This window comes from Trachurus japonicus, chromosome 17, assembly GCF_045865225.1.
Source record: "Trachurus japonicus isolate A0001 chromosome 17, Traja_1.0".
Classification (NCBI taxonomy): Eukaryota; Metazoa; Chordata; class Actinopteri; order Carangiformes; family Carangidae; genus Trachurus; species Trachurus japonicus.
Genome location: NC_140923.1, coordinates 36447805 through 36473599, shown reverse-complemented (window position 1 = coordinate 36473599; position 25795 = coordinate 36447805). Strand labels below are relative to the sequence as shown.

At 43.0% G+C, this 25795-nt stretch overlaps 1 protein-coding gene across 1 annotated transcript in view; it reads left to right on the top strand.

Moving 5' to 3' along the window:
• LOC146971302 (protein unc-13 homolog A) overlaps positions 1-25795 on the top strand; it is a 33785-nt gene that overhangs the window by 4400 nt on the left and 3590 nt on the right. Inside the window, exons 2-40 of the mRNA XM_085805800.1 lie at positions 204-233; positions 505-604; positions 2344-2461; positions 2615-2738; positions 3317-3387; positions 3620-3674; positions 4093-4122; positions 6427-6640; positions 8311-9438; positions 9562-9664; positions 10960-11003; positions 11598-11676; positions 12278-12352; positions 12461-12680; positions 13339-13566; positions 13809-13950; positions 14040-14209; positions 14379-14494; positions 14999-15162; positions 15376-15529; positions 15851-15919; positions 16132-16221; positions 16630-16764; positions 16907-17034; positions 17735-17820; positions 17995-18121; positions 18220-18316; positions 19297-19440; positions 19563-19640; positions 20081-20158; positions 20249-20337; positions 20439-20582; positions 20815-20938; positions 21604-21660; positions 21773-21853; positions 22639-22786; positions 23149-23205; positions 24011-24097; positions 24229-24385. Of these exons, the coding sequence (XP_085661926.1) occupies positions 204-233; positions 505-604; positions 2344-2461; positions 2615-2738; positions 3317-3387; positions 3620-3674; positions 4093-4122; positions 6427-6640; positions 8311-9438; positions 9562-9664; positions 10960-11003; positions 11598-11676; positions 12278-12352; positions 12461-12680; positions 13339-13566; positions 13809-13950; positions 14040-14209; positions 14379-14494; positions 14999-15162; positions 15376-15529; positions 15851-15919; positions 16132-16221; positions 16630-16764; positions 16907-17034; positions 17735-17820; positions 17995-18121; positions 18220-18316; positions 19297-19440; positions 19563-19640; positions 20081-20158; positions 20249-20337; positions 20439-20582; positions 20815-20938; positions 21604-21660; positions 21773-21853; positions 22639-22786; positions 23149-23205; positions 24011-24097; positions 24229-24385 (5341 nt within the window). The remainder of the gene's footprint in view (positions 1-203; positions 234-504; positions 605-2343; positions 2462-2614; positions 2739-3316; positions 3388-3619; positions 3675-4092; positions 4123-6426; positions 6641-8310; positions 9439-9561; positions 9665-10959; positions 11004-11597; positions 11677-12277; positions 12353-12460; positions 12681-13338; positions 13567-13808; positions 13951-14039; positions 14210-14378; positions 14495-14998; positions 15163-15375; positions 15530-15850; positions 15920-16131; positions 16222-16629; positions 16765-16906; positions 17035-17734; positions 17821-17994; positions 18122-18219; positions 18317-19296; positions 19441-19562; positions 19641-20080; positions 20159-20248; positions 20338-20438; positions 20583-20814; positions 20939-21603; positions 21661-21772; positions 21854-22638; positions 22787-23148; positions 23206-24010; positions 24098-24228; positions 24386-25795) is intronic.

Genomic DNA, 25795 nt, shown 5'->3' with positions numbered 1-25795 from the left:
TTATTTGTCTTAAATGCGTCATAATTGTTTTAATAGTCATTTATTGGTATATTAAATTTTCACAGACTGCGTTTTAATTTATCCTGAGCTCCCTCATGTTGTCCGCTCTCTGTGTAAAAGCCAAAACAGAATGCAGGAGTGTTCAGAAACGAAAACAGATGGCGTTCCTGTGTGTGACTTTGTCTCTCTCTGTGTTTCCACAGTGAAGAAAGCCAAGCTGGATGGACCCCAAGGTAAGACCTGGGATCTTTGAAATAGAAAAAGGTAGATCACACAGGGGGAGAGGCTCGCTGTTACGTGACATAAATCTTTAAGCAGGCCGAGGACACATCACATGCTGCAGCCATAAATGGAAATGAAGGGATGGAAATCAGATAATGCATGGAGGAGTATACAGTATCTATGTATATAACGGCAGGGCTGACTGGGAGCACATTATTGTTTTCGATCACATAGATGTCTCATTTTAACCCAGCCATCTCTTCATCCGTCTTCCCTTAACAGAGAAGTTCAACACTTATGTGACTCTAAAGGTACAAAATGTGAAGAGCACAACCATCGCTGTTCGGGGCAACTTGCCCAGCTGGGAGCAAGACTTCATGTTGTGAGTCCTTCATCATCTTCTTACAAAACTCTCCTCTCTTTCTGTTTTTTTCTTCTCCATTGCTCCTCCCTCTGCACTTTCTCTTCATCCTCTCTTCTCATTCTCAACTTCAGCTGCTTCAGTGCTTTTGTGTTTAAAAAAAAAAATCTCTTTCTGTATATTTCAACCTTCCTCCCTCCCCTCTTTCCACTCCTCCATCACAAGTGCCCTTTATCCTTGTATTGTTTCACATAGCTCTTCCTCTCCGAATCCGCCTCCAACAACCGCCTCATCCTCTTTTTCATCTGTTCTCCCTCGGCACTTCTGCCCCTCTCATCCTCATTCTCAACCTTGTCTCCCATCCAACCCCTTTTTTCCTCCCCTTCTCTGTCGCTTCCTCTAAACACAGCTTCTTGATCTTCATCTTCTCAGCCCCTCCTCCTCCTCCTTTCCCCATTTCAACCCTACTTTTCCCCACATTCTCCCTCCCGCTTTCATTTTATTGCTGCTCTCCAAGCATCAGCAGCAGCATTTCCCACAGTTAAATGACTTTGTTTGAGCTTGTTCTTCAGTGAATATTGGAATCATCAGATCATTATTATTCAGCACGCAGAGTATCCAGTGTGGTATTGACAGTGTAGCAGCATATGGGCGATAAATGGTGAGAATCATTAGGCATGTGGGATGTAGCAAAGCAGGCTGACTGCAGAGTTCTGTGTATTTGTATGTTTGGAGGCGTTGAGTATTGTACTGGGGTTGCATCAGTGGAGCTGTGTTATGTAATGTTTGGGCTGCAGAGAGAGAGAGAGAGAGTGCCTCATCCCCTCCTTCAAACTGACTTTGAATGACTGTGCCCCCTCAGTCACTGCCATGAATCAAACAGGCACTTTTCTTAAAAGGAGTCACCACTGAGACGGGAAATCCAGTCCCCCTATTTCTTAATTAAAGTTCCCACTTTCTCGCTCCAGGCATGCGATACAATCACCTCCTCCACTGCCTTCTTCACACCCTTCCCTCCCTTTATTTCTCTCTCTCTCTATCTATCGCTCTCTCTCTCTGTCCTGCTTCCTGCTGTCTTGTAAATGCTTTATGTTAGATTCTCTCAGGACTGCTCCCACAGAGACGTGTCTTATATTTGTCACAGTGAAGCCCACAAGTAATTACTGTGCCTGACTGCCTGTGTGTGTTTAGCATTTATCTTTAAACTGTGGTAGAAGATGAAGTACTTAGATCCTTTACCCAAGTAAAAGTACCAGTGCACCAATGTTAAAGGGATCCATATACAAGTCAGAGTCCTTCATAAAGTACAGTACTGTACAGTACAGTAGTATCAGTAAAAAAAAAAATCTAAATAAAAGCACTGGAAGATAAAAGCATAATGCCAAGAAATGGGGCCTGTGAATGAAACTATGTAGCTGCTACCAACCCGTTTCATCTGAACTGAACAAGGAACCCCAAGCAGACACTGCTTTTTTGAAAAGGGTCACAAACCAAAATGTTTAGGAACGACTGCATTAATCTTTAATTTCAATGACACGTCCATTGTAAGTTAGTTCATTTTTCTTTACAAAATTTCTATTTGTAAAAGTAACTATTAATCCAATAAAGGATTTGACTAAAAAGTAGAGTTCCCTCAGAAGTGAAATGAAATGAAATACAAGTACAAAGTACAAAAGAAATAGTGAAGTACAATGAAAGTATCTCAAAATGTGCAGCAAGAGTATTGTATTTGACCTTTCAGACTCTGTTTTTCTTTGCAGTGAAATTAACCGCCTGGACCTGGGTCTGACAGTAGAGGTGTGGAACAAAGGGTTAATCTGGGACACCATGGTCGGCACTGTGTGGATTCCCCTCCGTAGCATCCGACAGTCTAATGAGGTTTGCCACTAACCACCAGCCCTTGAGAAATCCCACTGCTCAGTTGTACTTAAGGGACTTTAGCAGTGGTGCTGGTTGAATCCGCTGTCATTATTTTCACCTATCTGCACATCATATTATTTGCGTGTCATCTGTGTGTCTTTCTCTACACAGGAAGGTCCAGGGGAGTGGCTCACGCTGGACTCTCAGGTCATCATGACGGATAATGAGATCTGTGGCACCAAAGATCCCACTCTCCATCTGGTGCTGCTCGACACACGCTTCGAACTGCCTCTTGGTGAGAAATCAATAGTCAGAGAGTTGGGAGAGAAAAGTAGGAAATCATCTTCCCTCGAGGAAAGTGGAAAATGACTTTAATAAATTAAGCCTGTCTGTTTATTTACACAGCATACAGTGATATATGAACACCAATAATTTCTGACTGATTAATTAACCTGACCTACCTTTCAGTGAAATGTGTTCAAGGCTGTGGGGGAGAGAAGTGTTAGTGTCCTTTCCCTCTCAGTGATCAAGCTGTCTTCCTCTTAGAATTGATTAGGTGTCATTTTCCTCTTCCTCTAGTCGATATTATACACCTGACTCCTCAACTGGTGAACCTGGCCTATTTTTAGGGATGTGGCTTTGGGGCTGTAGAGTGAAAGGCCACTTTCCAAGGTCACTGTGTTCTGGGTCAAATAATATTTGCAAATGGGTTTATTCCCATGTTGTCATATGGGTAGAATTTATTACACAGGACAAAGCTACGCTGAAGTTAAGTTTCAGGAGTAACTAATTAGAGAGTTGGTACACAGGGCGCCAGGCGAAGCGCCATCAGATCTGCTTTGTTACTGAGTTTGTTGGGTTTGTTGTTCTCAGATATCCCTGAGGATGAGGCAAGGTACTGGGCCAAAAAACTGGAGCAGCTCAACGCCATGAGGGACCAAGATGTAAGCCATCGATTGCCACATTTGATTTAATACCCCAGCAGATCCTCACATTTTAGGAATATGTCAGCATAGTGGAATGAGGACAGTATGTTACACATTACAAGATCAAGTATAACGAAAAATGTGCTTTCCTCCAATCCCACCAAAATGACCTCCCATGTAATATAGAATTTAAATCTTGTTCTGTCACCAGCTAACCTCTCCCATTAATGTACATTCTTCATTTCTGTAGTATTCATACCAAGAGGAACAGGAACGCCCTCTCCGTGTACCAGGCACTCAGTGCTGTAAGTGACCAGACCAGTCATTTGTTTTTGCTGAACACGAGAATTATGTGTGCTGCTGAGATGTAATTACATTACTTTAGTGTGCATTATGCGTGTTACCACACATGGGCTGCTGTGTGTGAGAGAGGAAAAGGTCCTGGATCGCTGCACTGTAAAGGATCAATAGTGGAATCAGATGTCCGGAGGTGAGCTCCTCCAGGACGCTGCTGCGTTTAGACCACTGGCCCGTGTTGCTGAGCCTGCTGAGCCAGCTGTCTGGTTAAGGCGGAAAGACTTGGAGGCTCAGCACTCTGTGCCCTCTTTCCATTCACTAGCTCCATCTGGGAACTTTGAAGCGTTCATAACGTGAATGCGTGTTTGTGTCTAGATACCAGTCTGTTTCATAATCGATACTGACACTCCCCTTGTTTCATTGCAGGTAACTGGAGCCTATGGGGAGAACAACAAAGTAAGTGTACATATTATGTAGAGTGAGTCCATAGGTATTCTTAACTGTCTTGGTAGTTTGAGGGTAAACAGGTGTCTGACTTCTGTCACTGTCTCGCTGCATTGTTCATTAATTAGAGGGAGTATCTATGCAATAAAATACAAATCGCAGATTGTTCGCCTTCACGCACTATTAAAAGCTGACTGTCAGTTATTTACATTTTCAGGGAACGTATTCACAAAGCATCTTACAACTAAAAGTAGCTCCTAACTTGCTGATTTAGGAGAAACTCCTAAAAAATAATGAGTATGTCTCTGCTGTAACTGTAAAACTTAAAATTTTCTTTGACTAAGGCTAATTTAGAAAAAAAACCCAGCTAAAAATAAGTATGAAGGAGTGGAACTAGTATTTTTTGAATTACTTAAAAGATACAGAGACCCAATCACAACGTAATAATGATTGTTGTGGAGTTTGTGGGGGATGCAATAACATCTCCTACCAACTGAAATAACTCCATCAGTGCGGAAATGTTTGGCAACACTGTGCTACTTGGCAACAGAAAAAATGCAACTTTGCAATGCTGACAACTTGGAGATCTCCCAGCTGTCCGTCAGCCGATCTATTCACCACACAACAAATGCACTCTGACCCTGGTACGACTGACTGTGCCTAACATGCTGCCACTTAGGTTCAGTTAGGTACTCCATGACAAGTGACATTTGAGTTTTTCATTCAGAGAATTCAATATAAGCATTCATTGTAAAATTGAATTCTCGTGGGTCAAGGCAAACCACATCATACAGATTGAGTGCATTTCTTTTATAAACAGCATCTAATCTGTTATGGGTTAATTTGTGTTTATTTCTCAGCGGGTTTTGTATTATTACAGCAGGACTTTCTCCATGGTCTTTCTTGAACCAATTGCTGTGACGTCAATCTATGAACACTAACGTCACCCACAGCCGAAGCCTTACATCAGACGTTCTCTTTTTTCTTGCTTGCTGAGTAGGACTAAGGAGAAAACTGTTTGAAAACAGTTAGAAACATCTAGTGTGACTTAGGAGTACTCTTAGTGATGAAATACTTTGTGAATATGGGACCAGGTCACAAATATGGCCTACGTTATTGAATTGGTATAAGGTTTATGCTTCCTTGATTTACGTACAGAAAATTAAACAACATCCAGAAAGGATGTCCTTGTTACACTAGACAGCGATCATAACTCACATACCTGTCGTCGATAGAAAGTAGTTTTAATGAGTCACAGTGAGGTCTGTGGATCATCGAGAGTAATTTGGGTGAACTGACCCTTTAGCATTTTTTTTTCTTCATCTGGTATGGAGCCACAATGAGGGAAAGTGGTACCGTCCACATGCACATGGACTCTACTGTCCATACTGCATACAGGAACTTGTAGTACATGAACATACGTACGTATATCCAGCTCATCCATTAGATAACATATATGCATTTATGCAATAGAAAAACCTTCCATTTGTCTCTCCCTCTCCTGTCTCCCTGCCTGTCTATCGCTTTCTTTCTTGCTGTGATTAGCAGATGGTCTTATGTAAGTGTCTCACCCACACAACTGCAGCGATTCATCTCATCTCAATTCACTCAGAGGAAAAAAAACGTAAGAGCAGGGGGGGCGATTATAGATGGTGAACCGATGGGGTGAGTGAGACAGAAAGGGAGAGTGAGACACGTGGGGGACACGGTTAAAGTGAGAAACAAAGTTCGCTGCCTTTAATTAATGTTTACACTCCCAGACAGATGGAAATGACGGCGTTAGCGGTGCAGCAGCACCCTTCCTGAGAGTGTGAGAGACGATGATGGATAATGTTGAATGATTAATAGATGCTGGTTTCACTTTTGACTGATTCAGCAATGTTAAAGTCTCTCATCACTTCCCTCTGGGGTGTTAATCTCTGATCTATGGACACCACAGAAAAATGAAGCATCTCCTCAGTGAGCAGAATGGATCTATATTCAGTTATGATGATGGGAGTGCAGAGGAAGTGCCAGATGATGTTCATCACGTGCTTCATGTAAGATGCACTCTGAATGACCTATATGGGTCTAATAGGGTTTCAGATGTGGCATGCTGCCAGCTCATCTATATTTTCTTTAATTACCATAGTGCTGATTAGAGTATTATCTCTGTGCCACGTGACAGTGTGGACAGGGATCATCACTTTCATGCTGTGCTCTTCTCTTTTTCCTGCTTTATTTTATAAAAGTCTAGGACTTCCTGCTTCATACTGCTGCTACACTCTATGGACACTGCTTTTTTCTTACACCATGTCAATATGTATCTGTGTGTAGATGAGGACCCAGACAGCGCCGTGGATGACAGAGACAGCGATTATCGGAGTGAAACCAGTAACAGCATCCCCCCACCCTACTACAGCACATCTCAGCCCAACGCCTCTGTCCACCAATATCCTATCAGCCATCAGCACCGCAACTCCAGAAGCTTCTCTTATCCACGCTCGGGCAACAGCCAAGACCTCGACTACCACAATCAGAGAACTGTCAGGTATGTGCCTTATTCAGTCAATCCGTTTATCTGTTCATATATAGTTTATTGATTAATCACCCGGGCTGTAAAATTACTTCAGATGGCTTGTTTTGAGTTTATAGTGATTTGAAACTGAAATATAAAGGTCTTTACGTTTGAGCTTGATTTGAAAGTTTAGTATTTTCATATGATAGAAAGTTTAAAGTGAGGCTATGTAACTTGGGAAAGAATAAATAACATAATTTTGCTTTAACAAATTAAACTTTTACTAATGACACCTGCTTTTCATTCATTTTCATTCAAACCTGAATAGACCATGTCCCTGGAAGTGAAGCAGCTAAATTGAGCTTCTTCATCATTCATTTAATTATTTATATGTGTGCTTTTCTTAACACCCATTAGTGAATGAAGATGCTCAATGGAGTCCTGCCATGCAGTGTTTGTTACATGTTCCAGGCATTTTTCACACACATCCCTCCACCTCTTGCTTCATGAATTATTCCACTGGCAATCTAATGGTCAATACTACACACAAGATTAGCTGCCTGTGTGAGTGTATTGGACGGGGCAACTTCCCCACTCTCCCACCCATTTTTCTTCATCTCATTTTCTCAGCTCTCTCCACTCCCCCCTACTTTCCTGTCTCCTGTCCTTCTATTTTGTCTCTGTGCTCTCCACCCCTCTCCTGCTTTCACTATCTCCCACTCCCCCCATCCATCCTCTTTCCTCTCTGTTCTTCTATTATGTTTTTAATAGCCCCATTCATCAAGGAGTATAAATACTTTTTATGCCTCCTCTGTGGTGACAGCGAGAGTCGGGGGCATATTGTTTTTGGGTTGTCCATCCGTCCATCCAAATGGACATACACACGTCCATCCCATTTCCGTGGACATTTCTGTAACGCCTTGATGGAAGTTCTTTAAATTTGACTGAAATATTAACTAGATCTCAAGGATGAACTGATTAGATTTTGGGGGTCAAAGGTCAAGATCACAGTGACCTCGGAAAACATTTTAAGACACACAGCAATTAGGGGAAAAAAATCGTACAATTGGTAAATATTTCTTGCAATTGTGGATGAACAGGGATGTTATCTTTAAAATGACCTGAGTGGCCGAGGGATACTACCTTGTGACGGTAATTCTAGTTCCCCCTTTCTTACATTTCTGTTTGCTTTTTCTTTTTTCTTTTGTCAGCTTTCTGGAAGGCTCTCACCTTTCTGTTCTGCTCTATTTCTTGCTGCTTGTCTGCTACTCTTGTATCCTCAGTGCTTTTTATTGATTAGCCATCAGCATTATTCTTGGCCACCCCTAGACATGTAGAAAATGTTTTAAGTAGGGTTGTCCCATAGAGTGAAGTGTACAGGCCAGAAAGTGTTCTAATAAAGTGCTATGTGAGCATTTTTGAGATTATGGTTCAGAAAACGGAGGCTAAGTCTTTTTATTTTACCCATGTGTACATGGTAATTAGTATACATATAATATGGCAATGATAACATGAAAGTGTTCAGTGTTCATTATAAAACTGTGTCCCTCTTTAGTACTTACATGAGTTTCTCTCCTGGGATCTTCTCTTCTCTTCTCTTCTCTTCTCTTCTCTTCTCTTCTCTTCTCTTCTCTTCTCTTCTCTTCTCTTCTCTTCTCTTCTCTTCTCTTCTCTTCTCTTCTCTTCTCTTTTCGTCTCTTCAGCCCCACGGGGAGCTATGCGTCGTCTGCAGAGCTGAGTCGGTGCAGCAGTCAGCTGAGTGAGGAGGACTATGTCGGCGAGTACGGTGAGAGGGACCCTTACGATGAGAACGACTCCTACCACTCCTGCCATTCCTCAGTCAGCTACAGTAAAGGCTCTCCAGACTGGGACCCCGATGAGACCCAGGGGGCGTACAGCGACGAGGGCGGCTACAGCAAAGACGGAGGAGAGGAGGTTGCTCTGTACGAGGAGGATGATGGTGGACTGTATGAAGGGGAGGAGGATGGCCTCTATGAGGATGAGGAAATGATGTATGATGATGAGGATTTGTACAATTTGGATGGGACCCTCAGTGAGGATATGGAGCCCCCGTTCACCCCCACACCTACATCAACTGCCCCTCCAACTCTTGATGCACCCAGCTCCAGACCTCCTCTAGAGAAACAGTCCTCCATACACCAACAGCAGCAGCCCTCCTCTCAACCCTCCAACCAAACATCCAACCAGGCCCATCCCCCTGGAGCGACGCCAGCAGCGCAGCCCCCCTCTGGTCAACCAGCCGCCCAACCACCTAAACAGCCCCAGCCCCAAACACAGCCTCAGCCTCAGCCTCAGCCACAGCCACAGCCAGCCCCATCTGCCACTTCCTTCTTCTCAATGGCCAAACCTCTGACAGCTGCAGTCACAGGTCTGGCCTCGACCTTCCTGTCATCAGTTCCCACTGCCCAGGCCGCCCAGGCCCACCCTCCAGCCTCAGCCGTGTCTCAGCAGCAGCACCAGTCTGCCGCAGCTAGCTCCGTCCCTCCATCCCACCCAGCCACCATGGCTAACTCATCCTCCCAGCCTCCGCCCAACGCCATGGACCCGTCCTCCCAGCAGACATCCTCATCCTCTGCACAGCCTCATTCCCAACTCAGTGATCCCGCCACCACAGAGTCACCTGCTCCCGAGGACCAAGCTCCCGGCCTAGAGGAAGATCCATGGCTAGAGGAGGAAATGAGGATGGAGCGGGAGGCCAGGACGCCGCCTGCACAGCCAGAAGAGAAGCTCCCCATGGAGGAGATGGAGGAGCAATTTGAAGAAAGCAGACCGCAGACGCCAGCAGAGTTAAAAGAGATGCCACCAGAGAGGTAGGAGTGAAGACTAAAAGGGAATGAGATCAATAAACTGATTCAACAATAAAAATAGATTTAGAAAGAAACAATATGGCCATGAGAAATCACAAACCCCTTCAATTTCTTTTCTTCTTTTAGTCCTCCAGTTATAGAGGAGCCCAAAGAGCCAGTAGATCCAGCAGTCAGAGCCAAAGAGAACTGGCTGAGACTTTACAACAAAGTCTTAGAGCAGCTTCGGGAGGTAAGATCACAAGTTCACCCCAGTCTCAATCCTGGTTTGAATCCCACCCCCACTCCAAATTTCAGACCTTCTGTCCACAGCCGCCCAGTCAAGTCACAGCTGTAGGTCTGATCCAGCTCCACCCTGAAATCTAAGAGATACACTTGAGTTCAAGAGCCTCTAAAAGTGTCTACCAAGTCTTTGAAATATGTATGCGTAGTGCATTATTTATGTGCAAAGACAGGGTACATACAGTAAGTTCTTGAGTTATTTTTTAAAATGGTTTTTGCGAGACGCCAGAAAGCAGACTTGTGTTTCATATTCTATAATTGATACCTTTTGGTTTTCTTAAAATTAGGATACTTGACAGACAGCAACTTTTTATTTGAGTTTTGGATGCAGCACTGCACCACTGCTTGACAAAAATGTTTGCTTTTGTTATGTACATTAAGTTTTGCTTGGTCAATTTCCACTTGCATATTTAATTCATATGTTTTGTTGCTATTCATTACCTTTGAATTCAGTTGTGCTGATGATTAATCACTTGCTTTGATGTTTATGTTGATGTCTGTCGCGTCGCGTTTTTGTGCACTTGGCTTCCCTTTGTTTTTATTTTTTATTCTTTCGTTTGTTTCTTTGTGCCGACCCACTTTGTTTTCTTTCCAGTTTCATGTCATTGCCATAGCGACACTCACATGCACTTTGCTCGGCCATCATTGGAGCATGTTGACAGGTAGGTACAACCTGACTGGCTGCTTGAGAGAAAGATGGAAATGCGTGCAACACACGTCTTGTCTGTGTATAAAACGGCACGTTCACTCTGCTCATTCATTTTCACAACAGTTTGATCTTTTCTGTTGTATCCTCCAAGAGCTGTCCTCCAGTCTGAGTATAAGCCACACTGGTTCAAATTTACATAACATGTAGTTACATAACCAGTTTATGTATTCAGTAATGAATTAAACTAAGGGGAATATTTATGGAATAACATGTTTCGTATTAGGTCTCATGGATTGCTAATTGATTACATATCTTAGCAGATTTCTTCAGCTTTATTTCTCAGTTGTACAAGTTGGTAATCCAATTCCCCCACTGAAGCATAAGACTACCTAAGACTTTTGAGCCACCACTGATGCAATAACATGTAAATGGAGCAGGATTTTAGATGTGAAGAGCCTGATAAAGCAGCTTTGTAATCTAATAACTGTGAGTGATACAGTTTTATTGATACACTTTATGGAGGCTAGAAAAAGCTGCAGGAACAAACTTGAGATTGCTTTTTTTCTTTTTCTGACACTGCTCTCTTTCTCTCTCAGGCTCGAGGAGAGACCTCCAGCTCACTGTGGTTTGGTAAAGGAGGGTGAGTGACTGCTGTCAGTCCCTCCAGTAATGACCTTTCTTTAAGGCTAAACACACTGTATATATCACAAGTTAATACAGTAACTCCAGAAATTAAACCCAGATCATTGTGGAAACCTGCCATCACTTCTTGAGATGGAAAATGCCCTTCTTTAGTCTGGGAATCCTCCTTTCTGTTTGATTCTGTTCCACCGTCTCATTCAGCTCATGGCATTTGGCCAGTGAGTATTGAACAGCAGTAGGTTGCCCTGACTTAGCTTGCAGGTGATTTGTAGAGGAGGCAGACCTCAGAGTGGAACTGAAGCTGCATACTGAAGAAGTGCTAAGTTAGCCAAATAGAAACCCAATAATTATACCCAGGTGTGTGGAGTGTCATTCCCACTATTTGAGATGAGGCAGCCAGCGTAATTAAACTCTCCACTGAAGTCCTTGAGAGGTCCTTGACTGGAGGAGCACTAGAAACCCTGACTGAGGGAAATACATCAGCCCCTTGGTAACAAAACACAAATCCACAGCCAGACTCCTTGATTATAAAACCATGTGACTGAGTGTAACTATATGAATATATGAATGTTTAATATCTTTTCCTATTCAGAATGGGAGGTGCACTCTACAGCATTGACAGCATGCCTGACCTTCGCAAGAGGAAAGCCATTCCTCTTGTCAGAGACCTGGTGAGAAACACACACACTCATTATGCACCAGTCTTGTGGGGTGTCCCGAGATCCGTTCTTCTTTTTTTCCTCTAATTTTTTTGTAGTTGTTCTTGGTTAAAAAAAGAAAGAAAGTCTGAGCATGTTTTTGCTCCTTCTGTTGATCTTTTTTTATTTCTAAATAATCCAAAGTGAATAAACTCATCAAGGCTATCCATTTTGATTTCCCACTGTTGCCCCTTCCACAGCTGTGTCATCAGCTTGATTTATTGATAAATGAAATGCTTGCATATCTTTGGTGTTAATGTAATTACGGTAATTAATCAATGTAATTTACTTCTAGAGGTTATGGCACACCTGTCAGATGCACAGGGGTGTGCGCATGCACATGCACACAATCCATCATAAAGTTTTGTACAGCTCTTTGTTTGAATAGAATATATGTTCACATCTGTTTCTTCTGTATCTCCCTTTCCTCTCCTCCTCTGTTCATCACTGCCTGCCCTCATCAGGCTATGGTGAGCACTTGTTTATCCCTAATATAATCAAATACCAATCTGACCACTGCACCGTAGTTCACATTCAAAGATAAACGTTTTACTCTTCACCTTCTTGTTCACAGTCTCTAGTGCAGAACTCTCGTAAAGCTGGAATCACATCAGCGATGGCTTCCACCACTCTTGGGAACGAAGAGCTGGTGGGTTTCCTCCTCACTCTTATTTTTCACATCTCTGTTCAGGTTTTTCTAACTAATTATGACTGCTCATATTAAACTTGTGTTTCTTTTCCTCTGTGCCCCTTGCAGAAGAGCCATGTTTATAAAAAGACCCTGCAGGCTCTGATCTACCCCATCTCCTCCACCACCCCACACAATTTCGAGGTGTGGACCGCCACCACCCCCACCTACTGCTACGAATGTGAAGGGCTGCTGTGGGGTATCGCCCGCCAAGGCATGCGCTGCTCTGAGTGTGGTGTCAAATGCCACGACAAGTGTCAGGATCTGCTCAATGCAGACTGTCTACAGAGTAAGGACACACATGAACATAATCACACACTGTAAAATATAAAATACCTATTTTTACTGAGGTATACACACCGCCAGTCCTCCACAAAAACCAGACCTATTTAGCCCCTCCTCTGTATCCTTCTGCCCGATTGACATCCCATTATTCTTGTCCTCTATCCACTCTCACATTCTCCTCCCTCTTCCTTTCCAATTTATCTCCTGAGTAATGTCCTGTCATACCCCTGCTTCTCGCCTCTCTCTTCCACCCCATAGCCTTTGCATCCATACTGTTTTGTCTAATTCAGCAAGGGGTGTCTTATCCAATTCCATACTGATTTTGGAGTCAATACGCAATGCAAAATTCAGCGCACCCTGTCTCCAAAGACTGCTGTGAGATCTTGGTGCCAAAACATCTGTTGATCTTTTACACTCTCTCTATTTTTTTCCCGACCAGATCAGTGGTTAAGTGGATACACTATAATATTGAGAAGTTTGGGGTTTGATCCCAGGTCCCAGTTTCAAAGTTGATCAGATACTGTCTTCAGTTAGTACTCAGCTTTAATTGGGAGCAAACAGGAGATAAGCTGTTGGGCCTATGGGCCATATTGCCTTGAATATATTTCATACTTTCATCTTATTCCTCCTGCATCCCACTCTTCAATTATCTGTCTCATCAGGAGCTGCAGAGAAGAGCTCCAAGCACGGGGCGGAGGACCGAACCCAGAACATCATCATGGTCCTGAAGGACCGCATGAAAATCAGAGAGAGGAACAAACCAGAGATCTTTGAGCTGATACAGGACGTGTTTGCCCTCGACAAGTCAACACACGGCACACACATGAAGCAGATCAAACAGAGCGTGCTGGATGGGACCTCTAAATGGTCAGCAAAGATAAGCATCACTGGTGAGCTTTTCTTCATCTGAATCATGGATTGTGCATAGATGATAAAGCCCAACAAAGCAAATTAGTAATTTGTTATTTTATATATTTTTATATAAATGCAGTCCAATTTGCAGTTCTTGTTATTATTGACACAAAAATATTTTCTCATTCAAAATAAGTATTAATAAAGATACTGTCACTGTACAGTAAAAGGTGTCTGTCCTGTCAGACAGTTGTCAGGATTTTTGTTGTCTCCTCCTCAGTGGTCTGTGCTCAGGGCTTACAGGCCAAAGACAAAACAGGCTCCAGTGACCCATATGTCACAGTTCAAGTTGGGAAGACCAAAAAGAGGACCAAGACCATCTACGGCAACCTCAACCCTGTCTGGGAGGAAAACTTCCACTTGTGAGTTGGGTGGGAAGAAATGTATATTATATATTTTTTCCTCTCATGTAATCAACCATCACAACATTTTCTCTTTCTGCCTCATCTAGCGAATGCCACAACTCATCTGACCGCATCAAGGTCCGTGTGTGGGATGAGGATGACGACATCAAATCTCGCGTGAAACAGAGGTTCAAACGTGAGAGCGATGACTTCCTGGGTCAAACAATCATCGAGGTCCGCACTCTGAGCGGGGAGATGGACGTCTGGTACAACCTGGGTGAGTTTTGCGGGATAAAGGGGATGGGGAATTAGAGATGGATGAGGGGAGCAGTGAGTTACACAAAGACAACACAACACAACAAGAAACACATAATTTAAGTCCTTGTCTCTTGTGAATAAATATTTTAGCAAACTAAGTTGTATGATATCTTACTTTGAACTTACAGACAAGAGAACAGATAAGTCTGCTGTGTCAGGAGCCATCCGGATGCACATAAGTGTGGAGATCAAAGGAGAGGAGACGGTAGCTCCTTACCACGTCCAGTACACCTGTCTACACGAGGTCAGTCTGATCTGAACGTCTGGTAGAAACCTTCCAAAAGCTGTTGTGATTATTTGCGCTCAAAATAAAACATGAAAAAAGTGGAAGAAACTCTCTGTTCCAAGATAATTAGTTCTACTCAATTTCACACCAACACAATCACCTTGTAAATTCTGTTTCTGCTTTTGTCCTTGGAGTAGACATCTGGGATTATTGAATCATTTCACCAGTAAAGGGGAATTTCGACTTCTTCAATATGAGACGTGCATGGGCGTAGTGTCATATGAGACTATCATGAAGTCCTAGAGACTATTTCACGGTTTTATGTGTTCTCCTGTTACATTACAGGATTGTGAGTTATAACCCTGAAATAAGTAAAGTACTAGGAAACAGCCTTGAAAATCCACTGTGTTAAAATGACTGATTTGAACATATTTTTAGTCTTTTACAAAGCTCTAATACAGTTACTACTACAACTACTATTAGAAACAGAAACATACTCACTCACCTTTTCTCTGTGTTCAGCATCTGTTCCAGTACACCACAGAGGAGCAGAACAGTGGTGTAGTAAAGATCCCTGATGCCAAAGGCGACGACGCCTGGAAGGTTTATTTCGAGGAGACAGCTCAGGAGATAGTGGACGAGTTCGCCATGAGATATGGAGTAGAGTCAATCTATCAGGCCATGACGTCAGTCCCTCTAACTTTACTCTGAATGATAAACTCTAAAAGTTATGAGATGAGTGTATGAGATCACATTCAATTAGAGTCATTGGTTTTACTCTCACTTTGTGACATGTACACTTAGACAATGATTAGATACAGTTAATAAATCCATCAATATAGAGATACATGGAATGAGTAAATGTGCATAATATTCTGTTTTCCACTTCCACCCCACAGACACTTTGCCTGTTTGTCATCTAAGTACATGTGCCCTGGAGTGCCGGCAGTGATGAGCACCCTGCTGGCCAACATCAACGCTTACTACGCACACACCACCCAGTCCTCCAACAACGTCTCTGCTTCAGACAGATTTGCCGCATCAAACTTTGGCGTAAGTCCCTGGGAAATACTTGATTATACTGTATTATTACCAGAAATACTATTGTAATACTTTGTCCCTTTTCCACAGAGGTGACTTGAAATTTAAAAAAATGCTATACATAGAACATGTCCAGAAGATAACTCAACTCTTAAAAACACACTAGAATTGACTAGCACCTGGTTTCTCTGTTTAACCCGGCCCTGCCTACTTCTCAACACGTCCAATTAGCTGAGCCCTGCCTTGGATTTGTGTAGGCAAATTAGCAAATAGCCTTTCAGCTGCGGTGTGTTTCTGAGCGGTTTGTACTTTTTTGTGTATTTCCCCGTGTAGAAGGAGAGGTTTGTCAAACTGCTGGATCAGCTGCACAACTCCCTGAGAATCGACCTGTCCATGTACCGGGTACTGATGGCTTCTCACTTATATGACAAATTCAAAAAACCTTTAGTTTCTGTGACACTTAGTGCTACAGTCTTGGCTACTTCTGTTTATGCTATTTTTGCTTGTACATGCATGGAAATTAAAACGTAGCTACTGATATTAATTTTCTTTGTCTTTCTACCTGAAGAAAGTGTAAACATGTTTAAATGTGGGTGAACTATTTGTGCTCTCAGAATAACTTCCCTGCCAGCAGTCCTGAAAGACTACAAGATCTCAAGTCTACAGTGGATCTCTTGACAAGCATCACATTCTTCAGGATGAAGGTAAGAATTGTTAAAAGAAATATAAGTTTTTCTTTTTTTTTCTTTTCTTTTCTTTTCTTTTCTTGCCTTGTCTTTTCTGTTCTGTTCTTTTCACATTTGCATGTAACTCCAAAGTATACCCAGCACAAATTTCCTGCACTTTCTGGAAAGTAGCCCGAGGCACAAACTGAAAATCAGCTCAAAATTACCCTATCTAAACAGAGTCTATTATCATGAAACTGTGTGTGTATGTGTGTGTGTGTGTGTGTGTGTGTGTTTGCATGTGTGTAAGGGTTTTAATATATGTTGGTGCAATTTGTGTGGTTCAGTGAGTTTATGGGTAAATTCCCACTGAGATAACCTCCTGCTGAAACTCTTGTCTGACAGACACTTTGTGGTGTTCATATGTTGTGTAACATTTGCGTTCAGGTCCAGGAGTTGCAGAGCCCCCCCAGGGCAAGCCAGGTGGTGAAGGATTGTGTGAAAGCCTGTCTCAACTCCACTTACGAGTATATTTTCAACAACTGCCACGACCTCTACAACAGGGAATATCAAACAGACCCTGTAAGTGTGTGTGCGTGTATCTTTGTGTGTGTGCGTGCTGCAGTATTCTTGCTCTTTAGTGCCTCTCCCTGTGCTGCTACAAAGACGTTCTTGATGGATGCATCTATTAAGATATGAATCCATAACCTCTTTCTCTCTGCAGTCGAAGGCAGTGCCTCCAGATGAGCAGGGTCCCAGCATCAAAAACCTGGACTTTTGGTCCAAACTCATCACCCTCATCGTCTCCATCATAGAGGAGGACAAAAACTCCTACACCCCCTGCCTTAATCAGTGAGTCTTTGCTTGTAATGTCAGTGTACCTGCTCAAGTGTATCATATAGAGGCAGTGTTGTCAAGGCCAGTTTAGAGATACCCCAGGGCGTTACAAGGAAGCGACTGTGGGGAATTTGTTTAAGGAAACCCCCCCCTACAAAAGAATAGAATAGAGGAGGGGAGTGTCAAAACATGGGTGAAACAGAAACATGCCAAACAGTCAAACAAACAACCTTTGTTTGTTTTGTAGTCACATGGCAACTCCTCTGTTCTGAAATGGAAAATTGTTTGACTTCAGACTTTTAAAAACACCATAAACAGCTATGTAGTATCAATACCAATAGATTTCTGTATTGCTGTTTATGTTCTTATGATCCAAGTGCTTTGTCAGTTCTGTGTATTTACAGACAAGTAGTTCCTGCCCAACAGCAGCTTAGGTGGGTGGGGGAAGTTTGGCTCCCATGCCAAAGTGTTAATTTAATAGTATTATTATGAATTTAATTGTACTCATTAGCTTTGTTATGGAAGACAATGAGGATAATAATATTTGTCCAATTTCATGTTTTCTCTGACGCATTTTTCTTCTGTGGCTGCTAAATATATACAGAGGAAACACTGATGGAATTACATAAAAATGACGCTGGGTTATCTTGTTAAATAATGAAGGATCATTACTGCACTGAGAGCTGGATTTAAGGCTGAGTGCTGCCTCTTCTAGGTTTCCCCAGGAACTGAATGTGGGCAAGATCAGCGCCGAGGTCATGTGGAATATGTTTGCACAAGATATGAAGTATGCCATGGAGGGTGAGTTGTCTTTCTGTTTGTCTGTTGTTATGATGGAGATGTGACGAAAGAGGAGCCAGTCGTTTGTAGCAGGAATGTGTTTTGTGGATTTGTTTTTTTCTGTGTAAACTATTTATGGAAACATAGCAGAGTGGTGAAGTGGGACTTTTCTAATTCTTTCTCTTTGATATTCAGAGCATGAGAAGAATCGCCTGTGTAAAAGTGCAGATTATATGAACCTGCACTTCAAGGTGAAGTGGCTCTATAATGAGTACTGCAAGGAGCTGCCCACTTTCCAGAAACACGTACCTGAATATCCAGCGTGAGTGTTGTCTATACAGCATGCACACCTTTTCTGCCACATTTGCCTGAATGGCACAAAGACTCACATCCCTCCCTCTCATTTCTTTTCTCCTGCAGCTGGTTTGAGCCATTTGTCGTCATGTGGCTGGATGAAAATGAAGAGGTGTCCAGAGATTTTCTCCACGGAGCTCTGGAGAGGGATAAAAAAGATGGGGTAATTTTATCTTTCACATGTTACCATCTTTCAGCAGGAAAAGGCATCTGTATATTTCCCAAAATGTCAAAACTATTCCACTTTTCCATCTATTCTATTCGACACAGTTGGGCAGAAAAATGTGGAGCACAGAGTCTGGAAAAAAAAGGCAACAGGAAACAGGAGGTTATATGAGACTAAAGTTTGACTAAAATTCATCGAATCCTGTTGAGACAGCAATAAAATGCATTATGAAAGCTTAAATCTGACCTCCTACATGCAGCATTTATCCCACCCAAAAAAATGTATTCATGCATTTCTCATGCAAATTCAGGCCCTTCACACCATCTCTCCTGACTCAGCACATCCCAGGCTGAGAAGAGCAGGTTGAAGGCCTCAAGGCAATCAATACAGACTCAATACCAAATGCAAATGGAAGAAAAAAAAAAACTTTGCAGAGCAGATGCTACAGCGCGAGTCGATGTACACTCACAGCCTCACATACCGCGCAGTGACTCGCGCTCCCGCTCTCGCTCTCGCCTACGTATCCACACAGCGGCGAGGTCGATGCGGAGCAGCTGAAGATTCTCCCGGCTCATATGTCAGAGACCCTTTGGGTCCAATTACTGTCACCTGAGGCAGTGCATGCTTTCCTGTGTCAGCAGAACGGCGGTCCCCAAGCCCAGTCGTACACCACAACACTACTCACTTCTGGGTTAATGGCCGGGCTGTTAATGAAGGCCCCGCTCCTCGTCAGACCCTCTGATCACCTCCACTGCTCTCACTCACGTCCTAAATCTTGACGCGCAGCTAAAGAAGAACTATTGTCATTGTCTACACCGTGTGACAGCACAGTCAACTTCTCCCGTGGGACGCCCCTCAGTGGAAAACCGAACCCATCGCTGTCAGTGTTAAGTGTGCTCATGTGACTGTACTGCAGCGTCAGCACCATCAAGCAGCTTCTCACACTCTTCTCCCTCCGGTCTCGTTCTTCTCTACAGTTCCAGGTCACGTCGGAGCACGCTTTGTTCTCCTGCTCAGTGGTGGATGTGTTCTCTCAGCTCAATCAGAGCTTTGAAATCATCCGTAAACTCGAATGCCCGGACCCTCAGATTGTTGGGAACTACATGAAGAGATTCGCAAAGGTGACATTTATCCGCTAATGTTCCCGCTTTAACATTCCTACCTCAGCTGTCACTACTTAGAAACAATATTTCCACTGTAATTCTGTTTTTATGCAACACTCACTTCTATTTCTGTCTTATAGACAATCGGCAATGTCCTGTTGTCTTACGCTGACATCATTGCGAAAGACTTTCCAAATCATGTCAAGAAGGAGAAAGTGGTAGGTACATTTCAAAGTGGAAGACAGAAAGTAACAGACAGAAAAGTTTGGGCCATCAAGGTTTTAAGATCAGTTTGGTTGATTCCCTCACAGTAAACTGCTCTTCAGTGCAATAGCTCTGCTCAACCTGGGCATGGCTACTGCATGGCAGTGGTTCAAAGTGAATTAGGGCTGTGTAATTAGCTGAATGTGGCATAGGCTTGGAGGGGGGGAGGGGGGCTGCACTCCACTCCCAGAGAGACCAGGAGCCCCCAGAGGAGCAGTAATTACTGAAAATTCCTTCTTCTCCTGCCCTGCATCACCGAGAGTGTTTTTGCCAAGGATGCAATAAAAAAAGTTAGGAGGGATATTACTGATACAATAAAATGCTCTGAGTGTATATGTGTGTGTGTGTGTGTGTGTGTGTGTGTGTCTAATGATTTTTGTTTCTCTCTGCACAGCCATGTATCATCATCAATAACATCCAGCAGCTCAGAGTTCAGTTGGAGAAGATGTTTGAGGCCATGGGAGGCAAAGACGTACGTTTCCACACACGCTGTATTATATGTTTGTTATGATTCTGCTGTTCTGACTTGACACGCATATTAATCCCAGTCACTCTCCTCCAGCTCAACGTGGAGGCCAGTGACTTCCTGAAGGAGCTGCAGAACAAACTCAACAATGTCATGGACGACCTCAGCCGCATCTTTGCCGTCAGGTGGGTGTTTGTCTGATTCCTTCATTGGAACTCATATAGACACTTTAACCAGCTTCTCCTGATGATGTTTCCCATGTTACTTGTGTTGTGTGGTGTCACAGTTTCCAGCCCCAGATTGAGGACAACGTGAGACAGATGGGCGACATCTTAGCTCAAGTCAAAGGTCAGACAGTACCGGCCAATGGCAGCGTGGTTCAGGAGGCCGACAACGTCCTGCAGCCCATCATGGACTTCCTGGACAGCAAGTAAGAACATCAGAACAAAAATCTGGCTCAAAAGTTGGCATTCAGGGTTTGGACAGGTTCTTGGTCTTGTCTCTTTTGTTGGAAAGTTCTTCAGCATCATTAAAAATTCAGTGAAATGGACAAGTTTGCAGAAAAATGCTTCATTTTCTGGCACTGGAATCAAAAAACCTTACTTAAAACATGTTTGACTGCTGCCTTTATAACTGAGAGCCTGTGTGTTTGTGTGTTTCAGCCTGTCGCTGTTTGCTAAGATCTGTGAGAAGACAGTCCTGAAGAGAGTGCTGAAGGAGCTGTGGAAACTGGTGATGAACACAATGGAAAAAACAATCGTTCTTCCAACACTCACTGACCAGACGGTATGTAATAATAATAAAAAAAAGACATCCACTTGTATTTTCCCCCCTCTCTCCTTCCAAATTTCACTGCTTTTCATTGCTGTGTTCCACTGTGACAGTACATTAACCCCTCTATCCTGCCATTGCCCCATTCTCTCTACTGCCCTCCCTTTCTTAGGTTATTGTAAGTATGTGTGTGTGTGTGTGTGTGTGTGTGTGCAGCCTCCGTGAGCATGAAGAAACACTCTTCAGAGGAACCTTAACACAACCCTCTGCAGCCTCCTCACCTCTGCTTTTACAGTTCTTTTCCCCTCTCTGCGGATATCAGTGCATCAAAACACTGGGTTGACAACGTAGCCTGCCCATGAGTCCCTGTAATACTGAATGACAGTGCACCACAGCACTTAGATCATGCTGGTTTGAGCCAAAGACGTAGATCAAGTCGTATATTATCCTGAATGTCTGTTTGAAATACATTTTCCACAAAATGTTCACACAAATAATAAATAGGTAGTTTTACTTTTCTCCCGTTCACTCTTCAAATTAATTTTTTGCATTTGCAGCTGCCTGTCATCACTAAACCTCCTGAAGTCACCTCTCACTTTGCAAACCCCCCCCCTACTGATCTCTGAACGACCTCCCTTTAACGTTCTGCACTCACTCATCTGTCTGTTCCTTCTCTGCAGGGCACCCAGATGATCTTCAATGCTGCTAAGGAGCTGGGTCAGCTTTCAAAGCTCAAGGTGATGAGAACAGCTGGCAACTGCAAAATGCTAACATGTGAAGAGCACCTGAAGTGTAGACAGTGTTTCAGCAGCAACAAGTCTGATTTCCTTTGTCTGATCTGTCCTGCAGGAGCACATGGGGCGAGAGGAGGCCAAGGCTCTGACTCCTAAACAGTGTGCAGTAATAGAGCTGGCACTGGACACTATTAAGGTATCACATGGTCTCTTACATAAACTTCAAAACTTAGCAGGGAATTTACTGCAATGATTTTTTCCCCCTTATTTTCAATATATTTATTTGGTTTATGTGAGTGACTCAACTAAAGGCAAGGCAAGGCCGGGCAAGGTATCTTTATTTGTATAGCGCATTTCATACCAAGGCAACTCAATGTGCTTTACATAAAGACAAAACATAACAGCATAAAAACAAAACACAGAGTTAAAAACAGGAGCAAAGAAGAATAAAAAAGTAAAATAAAATAAAATAAAATAGATAAAGTTTAAAGTTATTAAAAAGAGCTCAGCTATAAGCACATGAAAAGAGAAATGTTTTTAACCTGGATTTAAAAGTGCTTACAGTTGGGGCTGATCTCAGTTAAAGGAACAAGAAGGTTGAGTTTCCTGTGAAGAAAAAAAAACTGAACAATTAAGTTGTTGACTTAACTTCCATGAGTTTCACAGTCCACAGCATGATGGTGAAATGGGAAACAGAAGCCACAGAGAAGTGAAACGATCGTCAATGAAAATCAACATTAAAACTGACTCTTTGCGTAGATGAAGAAGACAATGTGGTCAACGCTGATCAGTGTTTCTTCCAAAGCAGCTGGAGCTGTAGTCAGGCAGCTTCAGTCTGTCACAGTCTACATTATTGTAGATTTAACAGTGTGTGACTCACCACACCAGCCTCAGGCCTTCATGGGTCAACAAACGTTTGCACCTTAAAGCCGTTTAGTCAACCCATCTAACAACACTTGCAACTCTCATTGTGTTACACAGCAATACTTCCACGCTGGTGGCGTTGGCCTGAAGAAAACCTTCTTGGAGAAGAGTCCGGACCTGCAGTCTCTGCGCTACGCCTTGTCTCTGTACACGCAGGCCACCGACAAACTCATCAGGAAGTTTGTCCTCTCACAGAGCGCTCAGGGTACACACACACACACAGAGTCACACGCATAGATTCAAACAGTTTGACACAAATATGCATTCAAAGAGAGAGATTCAAAGAACTGCTTATTCTTTCTGTTACTATGGTTTTTGGAATTAAATAGGATTATGGGATTAAGTAGACTGACTTGCTTACAGTGTAACGTTGGAAGAAATGTTTCATTCTTTTCAGTTACATTACAGTAGACGTAAAAATGTGATTTTATATATTTCATATATAGTATAGACCAGCAAAATATACTTTAAAGCATCCCACTGGTGGACGTAAACCTGTGACTCTTTAATTAGAAAACACTGTGTTAGTACTTTGATGTTTTAACACTGCTCTGTGTCTCCTCTCAGTCCATGGAGGCAAAGGGATCAGGTGTACGGCAAATGAAGACACACCGCCAGAGAAAGGTACGTGTCAGCCGTGTTTTGTAAAATCTTCATGCAACCACCCTCCCCCCCGCCCCTCGAGCAGCTAACAGCAGCTCTGACTCAGGCTCAGACATCTCTGTGATCAAACTGTCACCACCTAAAGATAACCGGACGTGGAGAGCAGCGTTAGCCCTTGGCACAACCTCCACTCTCCCTCTGCTTCTCCTTCATCCTGCTCCTTTTTACTTCCCCGTTGGAGCTGCTTTTAATCATCAGACGTATGCATGTGCACGTGTGGTAGATAACAGACAGAGATAGGCCGATATCTAGAGAGTCCCAAACAGCAGAGCAGAGCTCCAACGTTAAAAACCGCAGTGACTGGAGATCAAGGTGAAGCTGTCAGACTGTGTCAGATGATGAAACGCAGCTTTTCTCCAGAAACTTGAGTTGCAGTTTCTTCCAGTGCCGTCGCCTTTTTTTCTTTTTCTTCGGTGTCAATCGAGTGTCAAGAACGAATTACCAGCTATTACTGCATTACAGTTTGCCATTTGCTCAGCATTAGAGCTGGCACAAAGGCTGCTTCAGCCAGCCAAGTCCAGCTCATCTGATTATCACAGAAAACCTGTGTGTGTATGTGTGTGTGTGTGTGTGTGTTGTTACTGCATGTTTAAATTTAGTTCACAATCTGCTGATGCATTCAAGTCATATATCTCAGCCGTGCTACATTGCAGACTGAAAAAGCACCAGTTATATCCATCCTCAGATAAATGGGTTCAAGGCAAACACACACAAACACACACACACTCATGGACCAATCAACCACTTACTGACTGTGTCTTTACAGCGTCTGGAGTGGATGCAGTCGGCGAGGTGGTCATGCATGTGGATATCTTACCCCAACCTAATGGAGAACACAAGATCAGTGTCAAAGGTAAAAAAAAAACCCAGTCGACTGCTTCACGGTCCCTTTTTCTAACATCTGTCACTTCTTCGTCCTCTCTGTCCTTCCTCTGCCGCTCCACTGTCCAGCTGTGATTCACCCGTCCTTTCTGTTTCCTCCAGTGGTGGCCGCCAACGACCTGAAGTGGAAGGCGCAGGGCTTCAGGCCGTTCGTGGAAGTCTACATCATCGGCCCTCACCTCAGCGACAAGAAGAGGAAATTTGCCACCAAGTCCAAGAACAACAGCTGGTCGCCCAAGTTCAGCGAGAGCTTCCAGTAGTGAGTGTCCACTTCAGCCCGCTTCCCCTCGTTGTCCCGGCTCCCGTCTCGGCCACATTCACATAGATCAGATGTCTCTTTTGATTTGATTTCTTTTATTTGGATCCCCATTAGCTGATGTAATACACATCAACTATTCTTCCTGGGGTCCGATCAGTATGTAACAATAAAAATACAAATCAGAAATACACAATCAAAGCATAACAAAGAGATTTACAAACACAAATTATCCATAAATAGTCTACATAAACAACATACAGTATATAAAAGTAACAGCATATAACCAATAATCTAAACATCTAATCAGATATAGAGACACACTTATATACAGTTGTGTTCAAAATAATAGCAGTTCGACATCACTTGCAAGATAAATCACTGATTTTGTTAGAATTTCAACTTTTTTTTTTCAACTTTTTCTAGAAGGTTTAGTAAAGGTATAGAAAACCAACAGACCCAACAGGCATGACGTGCATGCTGCTGATTCTGTGAAACTGAATCATTTACTGAAAGGGGCGTGTTCAAAAAAATAGCAGTGCCAGGTTCAATTATTGAGGTCATTGATTATGTGAAAAAAAATAGGTGTTAAACAGGTGGCCCTTATTCAAGGATCAAGGCAACTGATGCTGCATATGCTGGCTGTGCATTTGTCCTTGAAAAACAGAGTAAAATGGGTTGTTCAAGACACTGTTAAGAAGAAGAGCATTCTTTGATTAAGAAATTAATAAAAGAGGGGAAAACCTATAAAGAAGTGCAGTCAAACGCTTTAAAATGGCAGCCAAAACCAGAAAGGCGAGGAAGAAAAAGAAAAACGACTATTCGAATGGATCGGAGAATAACCAAAATGGCAAAGGCTCAGCCAATGATCAGCTCCAGGAGTATCAACGAAGATCTAAGATTGCCTGTGAGTACTGTAACAATCAGACAACGTCTATGTGAAGCCAAGCTACCACCAAGAAGCCCCCGCAAAGTCCCATTGTTAAAAAAAAATACATGTAATGAAGCGGTTACAATTTGCCAAATAACACATTGACTTGCCTAAAAAGAAATGGCGTAATATTTTGTGGACTGATGAGAGTAAGATTGTTCTTTTTGGGTCTAAGGGCCATAGACAGTTTGTCAGACGTCCTGCAAACACTGAATTCGAGCCACAGTACACAGTGAAGACGGTGAAGCATGGTGGTGCAAGCATCATGATATGGGGATGTTTCTCGTACTATGGTGTTGGTCCTATTTATCGCATACCAGGGATCATGGATCAGTTTGAGTACACCAGAATACTGGAAGTAGTCATGTTGCCGTATACTGAAGAGGAAATGACCCCAAACAAGACAATGACCCCAAACACACCAGCAAGTGTGTAAAGAAAGATGTCAACACTGCTATTTTTTTGAACATTATATTTCTTGA